We start from the raw sequence: 20,345 nt of genomic DNA, 5'->3' as shown, positions 1-20,345 counted from the left end.
CGTGGCTGCAGAGCCAAGCCCAGCCCCTGCACCTGGGCTGGGACCTTCTCAAAGGCTCCATCCCCTCTCCTATCAGTGGGCAGTGATTACAACCACTATTTGATGGATGGAAAATACCCTCCTTGTAGAATAGTTGAAAGGTTATTTAAATAACTGGCTAAGTGGAAGGAACTCAAAAGGGCAGCCACCATTATGGTGAGTATTAGGATAATGAATACAGGCATTAGCATCATGATGTGGAACCTTGAACTTGACACTTTGTGCTAGTGGATCTATCCTCTTCTTGCCAAAGGAAGTCCCCATGCTCAGGTGCAGGACCACTCAGCATTTCTCTCCCTGCTCTTTTTCCTCTCTTCCCTCTTGTCCTCCCTCACTCTTTCTTCCTTTTGCTGTGTCTGGCTTTGTTGGTGACAGCAATGTCCATGTTAGGACCAGGATATTGTGTTTGCCTCTCGTAGTAGGCAGTTTTGCTCAGTGGCTGATGGCAACAAACGCTGATTTCTTACTCGTGTCATCAGCAGTTCGGGTTGCCAGCTGTCACCTCCTCTTTTGTGAGAATTTCAGGCATGCTTGCCATGTCTGCCACTGCACTCAGTCCTGCAACCTTCGCCCTCCCTGTCCAGGGCCTGTCACTCACCTGCAGGGCCCACAGCCGGGCCTCCCTGTGGGCATTCTGACTCACAATGGGGCATGTCCACTGTTTCAGGTCTACCCCCTGGGGCCAGCGCTGTGGCACACTGGGTTAAGCCCACATCCCATATGGATGCCAGTTCAAGTCCTGGCTGTCCCACTTCTGATCCAGCTCCCTGCTAATGCACCTTGTAAAGCAGTGGAGGATAACCCAAGCCCTTGGGTCCCTGCACCTGTGTGGGAGACCCGGAAGAAGCTCCTGGCTCCAGGCTTCAGCCCTGGTGCTTGTGACCTTTTGGGGAGTAAACCAGCAGACAGAAAATCTTTCTTTCTCTCTCTCTCTCTCTCTCTCTCTCTCTCTCTCTCTCTCTCTTTCATCCCTCTCTGTCTTTCCGCTCTGTAACTCTGCCTTTCGAATAAATGAAATCATAAAAAATAAATAAATAAAAGGTCTACCTCCTCCCCAGTTCAATTGCAAAAACACTTCTCTTGAACTTGAGTAGAGTAAAAGGTGCATCTATCTGGGCCCCTCTTCCTCTTCTGCAGCCCTCAGTTCAGTGAAGACAGTTGCGAGGGGCCCGGGGGGACGCAGTCCTCTGGGACAGTTCTTTAAGGCCACAGCAGCTGGACAGGAAGCATTTTGTGCTCCTGTTGGAGCCTGTCGTTGCCTGTTGTGGTCGCTGGCAAGGCCCTTCCCATCTTGCAGCCACGGTTCCCTCATCAGAGCGAGAGGAGGCAGCCCTGGCTTGGAGGTTGCTCGCACACAGGCTTCTGGGAAGGGTGGGATTCCTGCAGGGTGGCCTAGAAGAGCTTCCTGCGGGGAGCCCACTGGTGCTCAACCTTGGCTGACCACGTGGAGAAGGCAAGACCACTCCAGCCCCTCCCCCACCCACTGTCCAGCTGCCTCCCGCAGCCTCCCTCTTGAGTCCTGCACTGGAACAGCCCCCAGCTGACTTTCACGGGGGGAACCAGCCAACCTCCAAGTTGCTCCCCCGTCCTTGAGGGACCCAGCGTTCTACATGGCCCACCTCGGTGATTGTACCCCTGCCCCAGCGTCCAGGACCAGGGTCACCTAGGGCCTGGGGGGTTCAACACCTGCTCACCCCTGTGGACCAGGAAGTGGGAGAGTCTAAAGGCAAAAATCCCAGGCTGCTAGCAGCCCTGGTCGCCAACCTCCTTTTCCAGAAACCCCAAGTTCATGGAGACGTAAATGTCCCTGCAGGCACCAGGCCAGCACGCAGCCGTCATGCCCGGCGCCAGTGTCTCCCAAAATTCAGTCGTCACTGCCTGGCCAGTGTACGCAGGCCACCAAGAAGACCTCACCCGTCCACTCTGTCCATCTCCATTGCTGTGTCCAGGTCCAAGCATCCATGAGCCCCAGACCCCGGCCCTCTCCCCACCCCCAGCCTGCTGTCCAAGGTAGCCGGTGTGTGGTGCAGGGTCTGTCCACACCCTGCCTCGGGCTGCAGAGGGGCAGGATTCACTTGATCACTGTGTCCTTGGGAGCATGTAACAGGTGTGAGCTGGGGGAGCAGAGCTGTCATTTTCCGGGACCGTAACGAGATCGCTGAGGCTGGTGTTTATAAAGAAAAGACGCTTACTTGGCCCGTGGACTGTGGAGACTGCAAGTCCCTTGCGAGGGCTCCCCAGCTGTACCAGCCCATGATGGATGGCATCATGGTGGTGCACACACAAGGGTGAGAGCAACCAGGGGGCCTGAGGACCTCCCCGTACTGGGCCCCACCACTTAGCAGAGCCACACTGGGGACCAAACTCCCAGTACCTGAACTTCCCAGGGACGCACCAAGCCATATTCATGCTGTAGCAGTAAGTGAATGAGCCAGTGAATGAGTGAAGGACAGAAGTGATACCCTGTCCTGGGCCTGCTCCCAGGCCTGTGAGCAGATTCACACAGGACGACAGAAAAGTCAGGGCACAGCAGGCCCCACCTGGGCCCCTTCTGGCTCAGCCGCACCTGCAGCCGATGGCCCACACTGTGCAGCCACTGTCCTCTCAAACGGAGAACCTCGAAGCTGGACAGAGCCTTGGAGCTCAAGCCTGCCCACTGATGAGGGCACTGGCATGGGCAAAACTCAGGAACAGTCAGGGGCACTCCAAGGCTGGATCCTAGCCTGAGAGCTGGGCCCCAAGGGCTCTGTGTCCATGTGTGGGGCGGGGAGGCACAGAGCGGGCCTGGTACAGAGTCAGCGTGTTGGTACAGCATGCAGCCCCATGAAGTCTATAGGGAGAGAAGTCCCCTCCCTCCTGCCGACAGTCTTTGGCGTGTAACTCCCATGTCTGATGACAGGCGGCAGGATTTAAGTGCAGGCTGGGGCCAGTGCTTTGTCTGTGCACTGCACCTGCAGGGACACCCTCCCGTCTCCTCCTGCTGAGTCCGGGTTCCTCCTGCAGGCCATTCTGGGACCTCCCCAGATTGCCAGGCAATGGGGACTTTGGGTCTCAGCTGGATGCTTGTGGCCCATGTCCTTCTGGGTCCTCAGAGAATGCAGAAGACCTGATGTGGCAGGGGGTGGAGGGAGGAGGAGGAGGAAGAGAGAGGAAGGCTCCACGACCACCAGGAAACCGCCTGGCCTCGCCCCTCCCCTCCCCAGGGTGCTGGTCTGCTGTGCCAAGGTCTCTCCGAGCCAGACCTTAGGAAGTGTCCTAGGAAGCAGAAACGTACTTGGGAAATGCCCCAGCCACCCCCAGTCCACCCTTGCCACATGTCTGAGCCAGGCCCCACTGGGCTGTCGTTCTAGTACGGGCTCAGAGTCCAGCAGAAAGCCCCGGGGGGTCTGGAGCTCAGGGAGGGCGGGGCAAGCGAAGGTGAGCCATTGAGTCGCTGCCAGCCTGACCCCTCCAGTGCTCCTTAAGACCCCACCCAGTCCACGCTGGCTCCAGAATCCCATCCAAGGGTCCAGCAGGACAGGCTGGGATTTGCAGTCTGGCAGCAGTCTGACCATGTCGGTGTGAAGGGCAGGAGCTCTGGAGTCTGGCAGCCGGGGTGCAAGGGGAGGCCCCAGCGCCAAGCGCCAAGGGACGGCAGGGAAGATCTCCCAGGGCCTCAGTCTCCCATCTGTGAAATGGGGATAATGCACCTGCCTCCATGGATTGTTCCAGATGTAGTAGAGCCCAGGGCTAAGCTGTGTGCCATGTAGAGGGCGCTGATAACCAAAGACCCACTCTGTGGCAGCCACGGCTCCAGGCTGTCTGACCGTGTCACCTCTGACCCTCGCGGTAACTCCACCAAATGAGGTTTTGTTAGAGACGAGCGCTGAGACGCACAGGGGACGAATGGCTTCCCCGAGGCCTTGTGGGCACACTTTCACCTCCGAGTCCGGCCATGGTCCCCCACAAGTGGCACCCTTGTAGATCCTCAGGAGCGCCCGCTGCTTTGTGGGAAAGGCCATGCATCTGTCCTTCCTGGCAGCACGTCTCTGACACGCCCCCTCCAGGGATGCCTCAGTAGATGCGGTGAGCAGGCCTGGGAGACATCTGGGGGCCCACACAGAACCCTGCCTCTCCAGGAGGTGGCTGTGGTCCCTGTGCAAGCCCAGGCCTTCCATAATACACCGGGCTTGTGGTGCCGAGGCTGTGGCAGCCCAGGGGCCATGCATTTGGCCAGGCTGAGCCTGAACAGCCCCTCGCCCCATGATCTTCTAGTCCAGGAGGTTGCAGGTGCCAGCAGGCTTCCTCTGGTCTGAAAGTGTCTCCTTTCTGCTGCGTGTGAAGGGAAAACTGTTTAAAACAAAAAAATGGGTCTCAAAATCCTTACCTGGAGAAATGAAGTCAGTGACCATGCTGTTCCCCGCCCCTACCTACCCACCTGTTTTTAGAACTGGAAGATAACCAAGCATGCTCCAAACGGTGGGAAGGAGAGTCTAGGATGACTGAGGCCGAGGGTGCAGAGAGAGGGGGAAGAATTGCTAGCCCCAGGCTCCAAGAAGGCCAGGGCCTGGGGCCAGTGCCCAGGTTGTCCTTGGAGGAGGGCACCGCCTCACCTATAGCCAAAGGGGAGGAGGTGTGGCTGGCAGGCAGGCAGGCAGGCATCTAATGGGGAGAAGTAAGGAGCTGATGGCTCCGTATTCTGATTCCACTCTGATGTAGACGGTGAGGTCTCCTGCAGAGAGAGGCCAAGGGAGGCGGGCGGGCCCTTGGTTTGAGAGGGGAGAGCATTTGACACATGCCAGGGGCAGCCCCACATCTGACCAGGACAGGAAGTCCCCTAGATTTCATCTCCTGGACCAGCTGTGTGGTGTTCTCCAAGCAGAACGGTGCCCCTCTGGGAGCAACGCTGCTGTCACTGATAAAACACGCCAACAGGCACAGGGGATGGCGACCTCGTACCTCTCCCTTCTCTCAAGCCCGAGTCTTCACTGTGGGTCTGCTTGCTCTGACTGTGGCCCGTAGCACTTCCGCTGAGGCTGCTGGGAGACCGCAGGCTGAGCATGGACAGTGGGATGTTTGGGTCAAAGCATTTTGGATTGTAGGAAGTTAGAATTCTGTAACCCATCGGGGTTATAGAACGCGTGATGACCACTGGTTCTCGGAGTTTGAAATGCATGGGTGCTGGAGGTGCCGGATCCCTGGTCTGCCTTGTCTGCTTCATGTCTCCACCCAGCTCCTCTCATTCCTGCATTACTCATTCTCCTGCAGGAGAAGAATCACGCTAGAGGGTTCCCGGGGGGCTGAACAAGGGAAGATGCTGAGAAAACCCACATCCCAGGACCTAGGGAGGCAGGACCTAGGGAGGCAGCTGTCATTTCCTTCTAGTGTCTGGGAATGAGACTGCCTTCCACCCACCCACCCACCACCTCCCCAGCAGGCTGGGGCCCAGGAGGTACAGTGTGGCTGAAGGATTGCACTCGATTGCCCGGGATTTGGCCCCTGCATGGCTTCATGGAGCACCTGCCAGGTGTTGGCAATTCTGGGGTGAGTGCGTCCTGAGCTGGCGCGGCTCACATGCCAAGAGACGATCCCTGAGAGGGTGCAAGGGAAAAGCAGGAGGCAGGCTGGCAGACACGTCCACACGCACACCCTAGCTGTTCGGTGTTGCTGGACAAAGTCTTACATCGAGATCTGGGACTATGGCAGGCTCAGGGGCCCTTGCTGCCAGCCAGCATCCCCCCATCCCTAGCACAGACAGGCAGCTGTGTGGCAGGCTTGTGCCTGGGCCCCGGTGCATAGCAGACATCACCAATCCATCAGGATTTCCTCTTTGCTGAGCTCTGATGGGATTTATCGTTTCCTGGCCCAGAAAGAGCCTTCTGGGACCTGCAAATCCCATCTGTAGCGCTCCTACCACCTGCCCCACCAGAGGCAGAAGCCCAGACAGCAAGCAGGAGTTTTTAGACTGGTTTATTTATTTATTTGAAAGGCAGGGTGACAGACAGGGAGAGACGCAGAGATCTCCCGTCGGCTGGTTCCGATGCCCGCGGCAGCAGGACTTGCAGAGTGGGAGGGAAGTGTGTGAGTAGTGCAGACACGCTGTGCCTGTACCCCAGGCGCCCGCACAGCCAGCACGCTCAGCCTGCAGTCTCCCAGCAGCCTCAGCGGAAGTGCTACGGGCCACAGTCAGAGCAAGCAGACCCGCAGTGAAGACTCGGGCTTGAGAGAAGGGGGAGGTACGAGGCCGCCACCCCAGTGCCTGTTGGCGTGTGTTTTATCAGTGACAGCAGTGTTGCTCCCAGAGGGGCACCGTTCTGCTTGGAGAACACCATGCGCACCTGCACTTAGGACCCACTCTGCCCTCAGCTCCTCGTGGAGGGAGGTGGGATGGTGTTCACTGTGCAGACAGGTAACGGGAGGTGCAGGTGGGCGGTCAGCGAGGCTTAGAACCGGAGGGAGCGGTGGTCACGCTGTCTGGGCTCTCCTCCCTCGCGCCAGCCTCCCTGTAAACCAGCCAGCCTCTGCTGGGCCTCTTCTGAGAATGCCCTGCCCCTCCCCTGCCCGCCCTCCATGACCTCCTCCTGGGGCTCCCCCATCCTGCTGGCTTCCCGGTTTGTCAGCTGCCCACCCCCGAACACTGAGAAGGTGCCCATGACCCACGTGTGGGATGAAGGATTGGGTGCACTGACCCTGAAGTCCCTGAGCACAGGTGCCCCCTGCCACCACCACACTCTGTCGCCCTCATGGGAGCCAGGGGCCCAGCGGCATCATCAACTCTACCCTGGAAGGTGAGGCTGGGGCAACCAGCGAGAAGGTCTGAGAGCCACCTAGAAAACGAGTCCCAGGCCCTGCTGAGTGAACCGCGCAGGCAGAGGCCGGAGGAGGGGCTTCCGTGCTAAGAAGGGGGGTTTTAAGACAGCAGAATGGTTAGGGAGAGAATCAGCCAGCAGAGACGGGGAGTGGGGGGTGAGAGTCTAGTGAAAGCCACGGGTGGGAACGGAGCACCCGGTAGACCTTCCCTGTGGCCTCCGGGAGCTGTCCATCCCCTGCATTCAGCAGCTCCGTGCTTGCCTGATAGAGGTTTGAGTGATTGGCGTGGAAGGGAAGCAGGGTCAGTCAGAGAAGGCTTCCTGGAGGAGGTAAGAAGCACTTAGACTTCCCGGAGGCAGGTCCCGCTATGTTCCATTGCCTCTCATCATCCCCTGAGTCCTCGGGACAAGCCCCACCCACCCCCACCCTGCTGCCCCCAGCCCTGCTTCTCCACGCGGTGGCATCTCAGGGAGAGACACCCTGAGCTCACGGCTGGTCACAGAGGAGCAGCTTCAGAAGTGAGAGGCAGCACGTGCCCAGCTGTTCTCTGCTCTCCCAGGCGAGCATCCACGGCCTGCTACGTCCCCAAGTGGAGCAGGAGGCCACAGTGTCGCCGAATTGCCCGTGGTGCCTCACAGGGCCCGGCCGCCCAATACCCGGCAGCTGGCTTGCACACCATGGGCTGCGATCCCTGGCCAGGGTCCCTGTCTCCACTTTAGAGTGGCCAGCCCACGCTGGCTTGTCCCCAGCTGGACAGGGGAGAGTCGGGAGGGACAGAGTGCCTGTGTCCCTGCTGTGTCTCTAAGGCTGCTCTCCCAGTGAGCGAGCGCCCATGAATCTCAGCTAAGGGGTCAGCACACCTGCTGGTACAGGGAAGGCAAGGGAAGGTGTGGTAGAAGAAGAGTGGGGGCGGGGCAGCCAGACTGCCCAAGTTGGGAGCCCAGCACTTCCACCTGGGAGTAGCCCTGGGCGGGTCCCCTCTGTCGATGCAGGGCGCAGGCACCCTGTGAATGGGAGCTCTGCTCTTGCCCCTGTTATTCCAGGACCCCCGGGAACCTGTAGTCCTCCAAGGACCCCCACATGGGACAGGCTTAGGCCACCCAGGCCAAGAAATCCTGGGAGCTGGGCTCAGCTCCAGGTGACAGTGAGGCTCAGCAGAGGCGGGCCCCTGTCCCTACCCATGTGGCTGGCTAAGAGGACAGGCCTCAGTGTCTGGCAGCAGGCTCCCTGGAGCTCTGGGCTGCTGCAGTTCTAGGAATGGAGCCTCTGGAGGTTGGAAAGAGTGGTTACCATGGCGATGGGGACCCTGGGCTGGGCGCTGGGACTCCCAGGAGTCACTGCCTGGGTCTGGAGCGGTCTCAGGAGGAAGGTGGCCATGTCTGACTCTCAGGGCCTAGCACGTGCCCAACCTGTAGCAGGTCCCAGGCACAGGGCAGTCAACTCCCCTCCCCCACCTGCTTATGCCTTCTGTGCTGGACAGGACTCCCTCGGGGTAGGGGGTGGGGGGCTTCCTGGCCGCTAAGTCAAGTGTTAATTAAACTACAACTTGGTCCAAAGGAAATGAAAGGCTCCAACCCTGGAGGTTTTAGACGAGAGAGAGTTGGCCGGGATAGCTGGGAGGCTGGCTCACGTCCTGGGGAGGCCCTGCAGGGGACTTCAGCCTGGACAAGTGTCAGACAGGCGTCAGAGGCCCCAGAGCAGATCCTCCACGCCCGGGGAGCCCCCACCTCAGCATCTGCCTCCACGGGGTACCCTTGACCCAGACAGCCTGTGCCATGCCAGGGCTGGAGCCACCGCTGCCCCTCTCTGCCACACTGGGCAACTCTGTGGCCTCAGCAAGCAGGGTTGCTGTGAGCAAATGAACCAGCACCTGGCCCTCCTGTGTGAGGGAGGGATGGCCAGCCGAGCTGCCCTTCTCGGGACTTCCGTTCCCCTGCGCAATGCTGACTGCAGGCAGGAGCTGGCCGGTGCCCGCTCAGCCCTGCCGTCCCCGGGGCTAGCAGCCTGCAGAGAGGGGCAGCCCCTGCGGCTCATGGGCCTGTCAGGCACTTGTCCACCCTCCGCTTACACTCCCTCCACCCTGGAGCACTCACTCCCTTACAGCAGGCCCGTTGCCCAGAGACACAGCTGAAACCTGGCCATCGGCCTTGTCCTGCAGCCACCAGGATTCCAGGGCGTGTCCCGCCTGCCCCTTGCTGCTGCCCAGCCCCCCTTCACTTCATATCCCTACCACCCGGACCCGCCCCAGGCCCCGCCCCTCTGCAGGCCGCCAGAGCTCACCAGGCTGTCCCAGCAGGATGTGCTTGCTCATCTCTGCCTCCACCGTGAGCGCCTCGGGGTGGGGGCCGTGCTCCTCAGCTCCTGGCGCGAGCCTGGGTACAGAGGAGCGTCACCTCAGTCCTTGCTGGGCCTGCCCGCGTCCCGCCGCACACTCCCGGGAGACTCGGTGTCCCCAAGGGGGCCACTGTCCACCCCTCCTGTCACACTTCCTCGGGAAAACAAACTTCGCCGTGGCCTGACATCCGGCCGGCAGCTCCTGGCAGCTCCGCCCACGTTTGCAAGTTTCCCTTGCATTAATTTCAGACGGAACGTAAATACAGGCCGGGGTGCCTCTTCCAGGAGGAGAGAACTGGACCCCTGCGTACTTGCTGGAGAGAAAACACGTGGGCTGGCCAAGGGGAGCCCAGTGGCGCTGGAGCCTCTGTGGGAACATCTGGCTCTCCCTCCTCCCCGACCGGGCCCCCAGCAAGACCTTGAAATGGCCCTGTTAATTGCTGCATTGTTCTCGCTGAGGCTTGGGGCTTCTCTCCCAGTCTGGTGGACCTAGGAAGGTACACGTTTTTCTGACAACTTCCTGCCCTCGCAGCCTCCGGTGGGCAAGTGCTGGGCTGTGCAGGGAAACAAGTCTCCAGCCACGTGACCCGGGCAAGTCCCCTCCGGTGTCAGGGTTTCCACATCTGTAAGATGGGGGCCCCTCCGAGGGCTGCTCCGAGTGCGAGACCAGGTTGTGTTTCAGAAGCTGCAGGTACGGGGAGACTCCCTGAGCGTGAACTTGTGTTCAGGCCATCAAACGACGGCATCAGGGGGGTTGCAGGACCTGGGAGGCCACGTGGCCCAGCCCCACAGGTTGGGGTTGGCGGTGGGGCGTGGGAGGGAGTGGAGACCGAGGCACAGAGAAGGAAAGGAAACCCCCGGGGAGGACCCAGGTTCTCTGTCCGCCCCACCTCCCCATGTGTCAGAGGGTCAGCTGCGGCTTCAGGCTGTGCCCGGCTCACCTTGCACGGCTCCCAGAGCTCATGCCCCAGCTCAGGCAGGGACACTTCTGCTTGTACAGCCTCCCCATTTCTGCAACCTGCAATTCCCCCTCCAGCTCCTTGCTTCTCTTCTTCTTCCTCACATCTTGCTCTGGACCCCACGAATCCTGGGAGCCCTCGCAATATGAACCCCTCCTCCAGGAAGCCTTCCCTGATGTCTCTCTTCTCTCTCCTGTCCTCTCCCTATGTCTGTATCTTTGCATCCTTGTCTCAGTGTCTCCCCCGCCCCCCCCCCCCCACACACACCATTGTCTCTGGGCCCTCTGCCCTCTTCTCCTCTGTGATTTCTGCCCTTGGTCTCCCTCGATCTCAGCTCTCTTCCTCTCCCGTGATCATCTCTGTTTGTGTCTTTCTGCCCTCCCTCTGTGCCCCACCCCCATGGGCCTCCCCTCTCCCCTCCTCCGCTGCCCACAGGACCCCAGCAGATGAAATGGAATGTGCCTTCCTGCAGAGCATTGGCCCAAGAACAGCTGTCGGTGCTGGAAGGGGCAGCCGAGCGGGGGCCAGGAGGCCCGGGGAGCCTGGGCAAGTCCTGCAGGCCGAGCCCCAGTGCTGGGGACCCCACTGCAAACCTTCCAGGACTTTCTGTGCAGGTCCCAGGCTGGGTGTGGAGCCTTGCTCAGGTGTTCTGACCTCAGAGGCAAGCCCCAGGCCTTCTGCCAGCCCCTGGGGTCAGCATGCACTGGGCCAGTGGCTGAGCTCCTGGGGTTGGTGCAGTCTGAAGAGCATCACCGAGGACCAGGGCTGGGCTGCACCGGGGAAATCTGTGAGCTCAGCTCTCCCAGGAATAGCGTGAGATCATGGAGAGAAGGTGGAGTAACAGGATTTGTCGCTCATTCATTCAACGAATATTCACGGAGCCACTGCTGTGCTGTGCCAGACATGGGCTTAGCTCTGGGACAAAGATGAACCAGGCAAGCCCTTGCCCTCGAAAAGTTCACAGTCTCCCTCCGGTGGCTTGTTGGCAGCTCCCTGTGCCAGCCAGCTGCAGGAAGGAGGGGAGCTGGCCAATACGGAGGGTGACTTCTGCGACATTTGAGGTGACAGTCGGGGCTCTGGCGAGCAGGGAGGGGAGGAGAGTGCACAGGAGGCCGGGAGGGCTTGGGTAGCAGGGCAGCTCTGGGGAGAAGGGGGATAGGTTTTACTAGTTCTGAGGCTGGGTAGGTAGAGACATCCTCTGGGCTGCTGGGCATTTGGGTCAGGCAAGGGCGGCAGCCTTGTGAGACCACTGAAACCAGCTGTGTGCAGGGTTTGTTATCCCTGGCGTGTGAGCAGAGTGACAGGGGGGTCCAGGATCCCAGGCCCCCACGTGTACTGGGCACGAGTAAGAGAAACCCTCACCCCCGGACAGGGCGTGTTGAGAGGACCACAGAGAGAGCAGGAATGGGTTGTGGGTTCTGGCACAGATAGCATGGGATCAGCGCCTCCTGTAGGTGTGCAAGGAGGAGGTGGGTGTGACGTCCTCTGTCGGGCTCGCATGGAGAGCAGTCGAGGTCTACAGTGCTTGAGGTTGAAGCCGTCGATGGCAGCGCCAGGAGGACCTAAGAGCCTGCCCAGCCCTGAAGTCTGTGGCTGTTTGCTGCGCTTCTGTCGCCTGAGGCTGGGCTGTCCCTGGAGCTATAGAAACCCTGGGGCCTCGGGACGCTTGTCTTCCAGCAGGAGTGCAGTCCAGGGCTCCTGCTGCCCTTCGATCCCATCATGCTATGGGGGCACGCGAAGGGGTCCCTGCTGCCCAGCCCAGGGCCGGCTGCAGCCCATCTCTCAAGACTGCACTCTGGTAGAAGACACTCGCTCCTCCGCCCTCACAGGGCTGTGCAGCTGCCCCCAGGAGCCGGTCAGAGGGCTGTGGGTCCCTTTGACACCCAGGGAAGACTGCGGCTGGTGGCAGGGAAGCCGCTTGCGTGTGGACCCCGAGCTCAGGAGGGGCCTGCTGCTGCTGTGTTGTCCACATCTCTTTTGCGGGCAGCCTGTGACTCCGACCCCACTGCCTTCCTAGTCTGTGCACGCGCAGTGCTCTGTGCCTGAGGCTCCCATCCCCACCCAGCTGGCGCCTCCCACTCTTCAGCTAGCAACGCCTCCTCCAGGCTGTCTGCCTGCACCTGGGCGGCTTAGCTGCCTCTTGGGTGCCCCAGGACCTCCCACGCTTGTCTGTATCCCAGCTAGTGCCCAGACTACAGGAGCCTGCTTCTCCAGACTTGGAGTGCCTGGAACAGGACCCTACCTCTTCAGCACTGTGCGGTACAGTGGGCACTCAGTGTTTGTTCAGTGAATGGTGGATAGGCGGGGGAGGGCCGGGGGGAGGGGAGGAAAGGGAATATTCTTTCATCAGGGCCTCTGGAGCAAACCAGAGCCTCCCCGGGGGTTCCGAGAGCTTGAGGGGCTTGCTGATAGTGACTGTCCTCCCTTTTACACGGGGAGCTCCTGAGAGCACTAGAGGGCCGTGGGTGCGCCTGGGGTCTCATAGGGAGTCTGGGGGATGCTGGACCAGGTGCAGTCTGGTAATCTCTCCTAGCGACCTCCAGGTGGAACTTCAGGTGCTTGGGGCTGGGGAGGGGGAGTGAAGCCAGCCCAAAGGAGCACAGGCTGGCGGGTGGAGGGCTGCAGGGAGGGTTCCCCCCACTGAGTCTCTGTCCCCAGACAGATCGTCCACTTCCCATTCTCCTGGACCTCCCAGGCTGTCGGCATGCTGATCTCTGGCTTCCTGTCACCACCCGTCACAGGCAATCAGAGTGAAGGTGCAGGGGTTCCCCCAAGGTTCCAGGGTGCATGGTGAGCAGGAGGGGAGAGGGCTGTCCTTGTGAGTAGGGCCCTGGGCGGACACCTGTCCACCTGCACCCTGCTCACGTTGAACAGGTGGGGAGACTGAGGCCTGGGGGGCACAGGGGTGTCCCAGGGCACTCAGCATCCACAGCACCCAGCCCCCTGGGGATCCTTCCCTGCCCCCTGCTACCCCCACCTCTGAGGCTTTGGGCTACTCTGTGCCTCTCTGTCCATGCCTAGGGCAGAGCTGGCCACAGAGCAAGTGCACCGTAAGTGTCTGCTGAGCGACCCGCGCCTGGAGGGCTCTGTTCTGTGTTCTCTGTCAGCGCTGGGCCCTGCAGTCAGCGGGGTTTGGGTGGTCTCCCCCACTGAGATCTTATACCTTGGCAAGTCCTCAGAGGCTCTCTGGGCCTGGGACACCCTGTGTGCTCTCTAAAGGTTGAATAGACGGTGAGTGACACGAACACCTGTGAACACCCGAGCTAAGGGAGGAAAGTATTTTGCAAAGAGGAGCCGTAGACTTTGGAGCTGGCCCTTGCATGCCTGCTGGCCGCTGCCCCACCGGGCAGTCAGGGGCTGGGATTGGCTTAATGGCCTGAAGCAGGGGCATAGCCAGAAGCACGTGGGAGCCCTTACCACCCCCAGCCACTGTTGCCTGTAATTGTCACATCACTGGCAGCTGCTAACTGCAGTCACTCCCACTGTCCAGATGAGGAAACAGGTGTGGAGAGGTACAGCCTGTTAGCAACAGAGCCAGCATTTGGACCCAGGCAGGGTTAACTCCAGAACCACGCGCTACCCACTGAGCCGTACTGCCTCTCAGGGAGTCTGGGCCCTCGACTTCAGTGTGGGTCACTGGTGCAGACGCAAATGCCGGGGATTACCCGAAGCTGTGGCTGGTGGCTGAGCCTGCCCCATCCCTGTTTCAGGTCACTTTCTGGGAAACAACACCGTCATCGATGTCCTGCGGCAGGCAGGGCTGGAGGTGGACCACACCCCCGCGGGACAGGCTATCCTCAGGTAAGCGGTCGTCTCAGGACCAGCAGTGATGGGCTGCCCCCTGCCTTTCTGCCCAGGCCCGCAGGGGAGAGCTCGGAAAAGCAGGCGAAACGGGCCTCATGGAGATACAACTCACAACCAAGCTGCCAAGGGTGGAGGCCTGGGCTGCAGGGCTGATGGGAGTGAGACACGGTGCACCACTGACCAGTAGTCAGGGTGGGGCCGGGGCATGGCCATGGGAACTCCAGCAGCCTTGGGATTTGAGAGCATCTTTGGGTTTAGAGACTGGAGAGTGGGTAGGGGTGGAAGGACTCTATGACTCGGGGGTCACTGCCTCGAGGACTGGGTGGGTGCCCAGCCCAGACTAGAGAGGATGTCTGGTCTTTCCTCCGTGTCCAGACCCACACCAGCCCTGCTGCCCCCCCCCCCCGCCTGCTCCTCACCTCCTGACACTGCAGGTGGCACCTCCACTGCCACCTCCAGCCGTGCCCTCAGCCTCTACTTGCAGCCAGGGCACACCCCTCTGCCCACCACCAGCCACTCTCCTTTCCCACGGCGGGACTCCTGCCGCACCCACAACCCCTCTGGGGTGCTGCCCAAGGGCAAAGGACCAGCTTCACCCTTCTGTGGGCCCACAGCACCAGCCCCAGCCTGGGCACAGCAGAGGTGTCAGCGGCAGCTGGCCCCTAGGTCCTGGGCAGCCCTGGAGGTCAAGGCTGAGATCCTGAGACTCAGTACCTGCTCCAGCCTTTACCTGGAGACCTTCTTTACCACCCCAAGGGCAGCCACAGAGTGACCTCTGCCCCGACCCTGACCTCACGAGACTCTGAGAGTCCCAAAGCAGCCTGAATCCTCGTAGCCAATCCTGACTGCTGGCCGAGGGCTGGGCTGTGAGCACTGGTCACTCATCCAGTCCTCACCACAACCCGGAGCAGTGGGGACCTCACATCCCCATCTGAGCCCAGAGAGGTGGAGTCACTTGCAAAAAGACACCCAGCTCATCTAAGTGGCCGCCTGGCTCTAGGGCTCCCCTGAGATCCTGATCACTCCTTGTTCCTGCTCAGAAATGCCTGAGACCCTGATCTCGCGAGGCGAGGCCACCTAGAGAAAGGCAGGACTTTCTGGAGTCACCCGGAGCACTGAGCCACCCACCGGCCGCCTGGCCCCAAGCTGGCACTGCCCTGGCCGCAGGGCCCTGGTAGAGTTATTGCTGGCCTTGCACTGGGACTCCAGCCCAGTCTCCCTCCTCTTGTCCCCTGAGTTAGGCCGCCAGGACTGCTCTGTCAGCCTGCACCGTTGGAGCCCTGCCCAAAGCAGTTGGTATGGGGGCCAGAGGCAGGCATGCATTTGAGGGGTACGGGTTCCAGGGTAGCCTCAGTTCCTCTTCTCTCCCCTCAGCCTACCCCACCACTCTGTGTCTGTCCTGGCCCGGGCAGGGGAAGCCGGCAGGGCTGGGAGCTCCCTGTTCACGTGGGAGCCCAGGCGCTCCTGCTGCACGGGCTCTGCTACCAGGAACTCCAGCCTCAGTCCCCTGCACAGGGTGGAGGCGGGGGGACAGCCAGGAGGCCGCCACAGTGAGAACATCCCCCGCCACAGGTGCTCCCTGGAGCTGTCTCTGTCGGCCTGTTTTGAATTAGCTCCCCAACAGCTGCGGCATCTCCCAGCAGCCTGGGTCCCGGGAATCTGGGGGCTGCCACGGGGGCCGGGCTGATGGCCTTCTTTCCTCCAGAGAGAAGCCCCTCACCCACCGTGCAGTGCAAGAATGGAGGGGCAGACGGGCTGCTTGCTGTCCTGGGCACAGCCTCCCTGGGTGGGCTGCCCACCCAGGCACAGTTTGAGGCCACTCGCAGCCTTCTCCCAGGGCCCGTTGTTCCCAGAAAGAATTCCGTGGGGGCCGTGGATGGGAGGGATTTAAGAGGAGAAAGGCAGACACGGAGGTGGAGGCACAGCCCTCTGTGCGGAGCCCGAATGCCACAAACACGCCCGGGGGGCACGGGAGTGTCTGCCTTGCAGCCGGGCTGCTGTGCCTGCCTGCGGTGAGCCAGGCCCTGTATGGAGACTTCATCTCATTCGTCCTCGGGATGTCCCCTGAGAGGCAGGCAGCAGTGTTGCCACCGTGGTGCAGCTGACGACTGCTCCAGACGGCCAGTAACTTGCTCATGGCCACACCGCCTGTGAGTGGAGGGCCGGGATGCGAACCCTCCCGCTGCAGCGCTGACTGCTTCACCTGGGCCTGCCTCCGCTGGCAGGTGCACGGTCAATAGGCGCTGAGGGCAGCGAGGCTGCTGGGCTGAGATCACGGCCAGCGGCGCTCGGCCTGTGAGCTGCTCGGCTGCTCCCCGCTGCCAGGCACTCTCCTACGTGTTTCGCCTGCATCCGCCTACACAGTGCTTACGCGGCTCCCAGTGAGGCACGGGCCCATTTCACAGAACGAGAGACCGAGACACAGCAAACTTAGGTAGCTCCCCTACAGCCCCTTTGGCCAGGATGGTTGAATAAATAAGACCCTAACCAAGATCTCCAGTGCCCCAGAGAACAGCCCCAGGCTTTGCCACCTCGCCTCCTCCTTGTCTGGGCTCAGGTGTCCCCTGTGTTTGGTGTGGGGACCCAGCAGGTGCTGTTAGATTCATAACTGTTGTAATAAGACAAATGGCTCCTAAACAAATGGCACACCTGCTAGGTGTAATGAAAAGGTGGGCTTCTGGCAAGCCTCCCACCCCCGGCCCGAGCAGCACCCCCACCCGTGCTCCCCCGTCTCCTGAGCAGTCCTCGCCCTCCGGCATCCCCCGTGTTCTGATCCGACTTGGTCTTCAGGAAGCTCGCCCGGAGGGTCTTGTGTGCTGTGATCCTGTCCCCGCTGCAGGGCAGTGCTCCGTAGGGAGTCCCTGACTAAGCCATGGAAGAGGGCATGGCAGCACGGGGCAGAGGCTCAGGCCGGCCGGCAGGGCACCCTGATCTGGTCTCTGGCTGTGACGACCTCCCCACCGAGTCCCCCTCCTCGTCACTCCCACACGTGTGTCTCACGTGCTGTCCCCTCGCCCCTCTGCAGCCCTGCCGCCGGGAGCCCAGCACCCCTTCCAGAGGGGACCTCAGCAAGCCCAGCCCCAGGGACCCCCACCGCAGCCGTCTCCTCGGCGGCCTCAGTGACCCCTACAGCCCCCGCTGAGGAGGAGGACCCAGCCCTGTCCCCACACCTCCTGCTGCCAGACAGCCTCAGCCAGCTGGAAGAGTTCGGACGGCAGAAGAAGTGGCACAAGAGGCACAACAGACACCAGCGGCCACGGCAGTTCAATGACCTCTGGGTCCGCATCGAGGACAGGTGAGCTGGGGGAGGGGCAGCTGCAGCTGGGAGCCCCCGGAACCCGCCATGGCCGGGCACTGTTGCCAGGCAAGGCCTTCTCTGAGCTGCCAAGGGCAAGCACAGCTGTCTCATTTCAGAGATGAGGAAGCGGGGGCAGGTGCTTGGCCTAGCTGTGAAGCCACCCCTTGGGATGGCTGCATCCCATGTCAGAGTCCGTGGATTCAAGTCCCGGCTCTGCTGCTGACCCCAGCTTCCCGCTGAGGTGCACCTTGGTAGGCAGCAGGTGATGGCTTACGTGCGCGGGTCCCTGCCACTCAAGGTGAGATCCAGATTTAGTTCCAAGCTCTTAACTGCAACCTGGCTCAGCCCTGGCTGTTGTAGGCATTTGGGGCTAAAACCAAGCAGATGAGCTCACTCGCACTCTCTCCCTCTGCATCTCAAATAAAATTTTTTAAAAATAATTTTAAAATGAAGGAGAGAGAAGCTTCTATTAGGAAAGGCAGGTACTTTGCTGGCCAGGATCTGCTTTGCACTCAGCTTCCCAAGGACACACCTGGTGGGCTCCACTTGCCATGGACTAGAGGTGACACCAGGAGAGACTGCAATAGGCTGGCTATGCCAAATGGTGTGAGCTCCCTGTGCCTGGAGGGCCTGTGGGGCCAGTGCCTGGCAGGAGGCCGCAGGGGGACCCCAACCTGCTAGATGGTGCTTGATGCCCTTGGTCTCGGGAGCAAATGCAGAACTCATGGTGAACCTTGTTGAAAGTGGCTAGGTGCAGAAGCCCTCCTGCCGTGCCAAGACCCCTCCATCCTCTTCCTGGATGTCCCTCCCGCCACCTGCACCCCCACCCCCACAGCCTGCCTGTCACCAGGTTGTTTCCTGCAAACTCCACCTGTGCTTTCCATACAGAGCGGATACCGCTGTGCAGCAGGAACTCCCGTATCTGGGAACAGTGTGACCCGGGCACCAGGGTGTCCCAAGGAGGGATAGAGACCTTCCGACTATAGTAACCCAGTGCTGGACATGGCGCTCCCTGCTGTGGGCCCAGGAGTCTGAGTCTTCATGTGGGCCCTTCAGATCCATCAGCACCCTCGGAGAGAATCACCTGGGGTGCTTGTCCAAGAAGCAAATCCCTTGGCCCCACCACAGACCCCACGAATCAGAATCTGCAGGGCAAGGGCCAGGGCACCTGCTCTCGAGGGTGCACCTGAGCAGCTGTGCGAAATGCTGACTCAACTCTTGAGTTTCTGGGTGGCGAGCCAAGGCCCCGAGGAGGGGCAGCTTGTTCAGAACCCTACAAGCAAGCAAGGGCCCCCATTCGCACTTTCTAATTGGTGTGGAGGTCACTGAGCAGTTAACAGAGGTTGACATGGCCCTGCCCACTGTCCTGAAGGGTGGGCTCTGCACTCTCAGGAAGTCCAGCCCGAGGAGCCCATGGGCGTTGATTTCCAAAAGCCTGACTTGGGTTACCAGGAAATAAACTTCTGCAGAGCCTTGGCTGGCCCTGCCCAAGCAGGAGGCATCGCCATAGATACATTGGCTGTGACGCATTTGGGTCAGGCACCCAGCATGGGCCGCCCCCTTCTAGCTGGGAGCGAAAGCACCTCCTTGCGGTGGTAGGTAGGGCAAAGGAATGGCAGAGCAGCCCTCGGGGACCCCCCTTAGGCTGGCCACTCAGAGCCCTGATCGCCTTGCCCAGGGTATGCGAGAAACCCTGCCAGCGGCAGGTCCAGCCCGCGGCGCACAGAGGCTGGGCTTGTCAGCTCCGGCCATGGGCCCTGGCCCCTAACCATGTCTGAAAGGTAAATTTTGGCAAATGACTCCAAACGGTGCAACACGACGCTCCGAAGCACAGAGCCCAGCTTCGGCAGAAAAGAGCAGCTTTTCTTTGGCGAGAGGGGAGCACCTTCTCTGTCCCAACAGGTACATTGTGCTTGGCTAACTCTCCGCGTCTGCTTGGGTTGGAGAGCCAGTTTCCACCGACGAGCAGCCCGTTGGTTGGAAACCCCTGCCCGCTGCTTATGGAAGCAGGCTCTGATGGCCCCAGAGGCCCGGGGTCCCCACGTTCCCAGTCTCCTGAGAGACCAAGCGAAAAGGGCTGTCTGGGAGCAGGGCCCACTTGCAACCCTTCCAACAACATCATCTTCCTTGGGGCATCTTTCGTCCAGTGCTGTCTGCTCCTCGGCCTCCCTGGGGAAGGGCAGGTGCTTAGCCCAGCGGCCTGGCCTAGCTTCACCACTGCAGGCCCCTGAGAAGTGAACCAGCACGTGGGAGCTCCCCACCCCACCCCCGTCTCCTTCCCAGAGCATCTTCTGCTTGTGATCCTGCAACCCGGACTCCCGTGGGGTGTCCTGACCCGAGTCTTGCCCTTGGCCATTGCCCCTCCTCAATTGGAGACCCTGCAGTGTCCCCTGCCCCCCGGTGGGAAAGGTCCTGCAACCCCAGGCAGAGCCCCCCTCTCCTTCCCCCACCCCTCCTCTCCCGGGGATTGCCCACCTTATCCTCCCGGGGCTGCCACCTGCCACAGGCCATGCCCTGGCCTCCTCCACACCTTTCCCTCTCTGCTCAGGGTGGGGTGAGAGTGGACATTTGTCAAGCTCTTTGTATGCCAGGCATTCACCTCAATGGTGTCCCCAGTCCTGACCAGAATCAGGGGAGGTAGCTGGTTCCATACCCCTGCCAGGCCAGGTGGCTTGCCTGAGACCACATAGGGTCGTGGAGCCTGAACGCCGTCCAGGGCTAACACAGAGGTCACATTAATCAATGACCATTGTGTAACTGCTTCTTCCTCCCTGCTGCCCACCTGGGTGCCCCTATGCCTGCACAATCACCCTGACTGCAGGTCCTCACTGGGAGGCCCTGGGGACCAGCGTTGTCTGCACTGCTGGGGCTGCCCCAGGCCTTGCTGGGGGCTTGTGAGTGCTGGGAGGAGGGTGCAGGCTGCCAGTGGCTGGCCGGGCCCCCATGTGGAGCAGGCCGGCCTCCTCTCGCCCCTCATTACCCGTGATGTAAACACAGCCAAGGAAGTTTAGAGAAGCAGCAGCCCGTGGCAGGAGGACTTATGGGGCCCCATGAAAAGGGCCCAGGCTGGGTTCGCGGATGGCTATCCAGGGGCAGCGCATCCTTAGGGAACCCTCTTATCT

General features: G+C 60.9%; 1 protein-coding gene across 1 annotated transcript in view; it reads left to right on the top strand.

Moving 5' to 3' along the window:
* Nucleotides 1-20,345, top strand: part of TRABD2B (TraB domain containing 2B) — a 208,136-nt gene that overhangs the window by 180,229 nt on the left and 7,562 nt on the right. Inside the window, exons 5-6 of the mRNA XM_062191290.1 lie at nt 13,832-13,922; nt 16,951-17,220. Coding sequence (XP_062047274.1) covers nt 13,832-13,922; nt 16,951-17,220 — 361 coding nt within the window. The remainder of the gene's footprint in view (nt 1-13,831; nt 13,923-16,950; nt 17,221-20,345) is intronic.

The sequence above is a fragment of the Lepus europaeus genome, chromosome 5 (genome assembly GCF_033115175.1).
Source record: "Lepus europaeus isolate LE1 chromosome 5, mLepTim1.pri, whole genome shotgun sequence".
Classification (NCBI taxonomy): Eukaryota; Metazoa; Chordata; class Mammalia; order Lagomorpha; family Leporidae; genus Lepus; species Lepus europaeus.
Note: the sequence above shows the minus strand (reverse complement) of the source record. Positions and strands in the feature narration are given on the sequence as shown.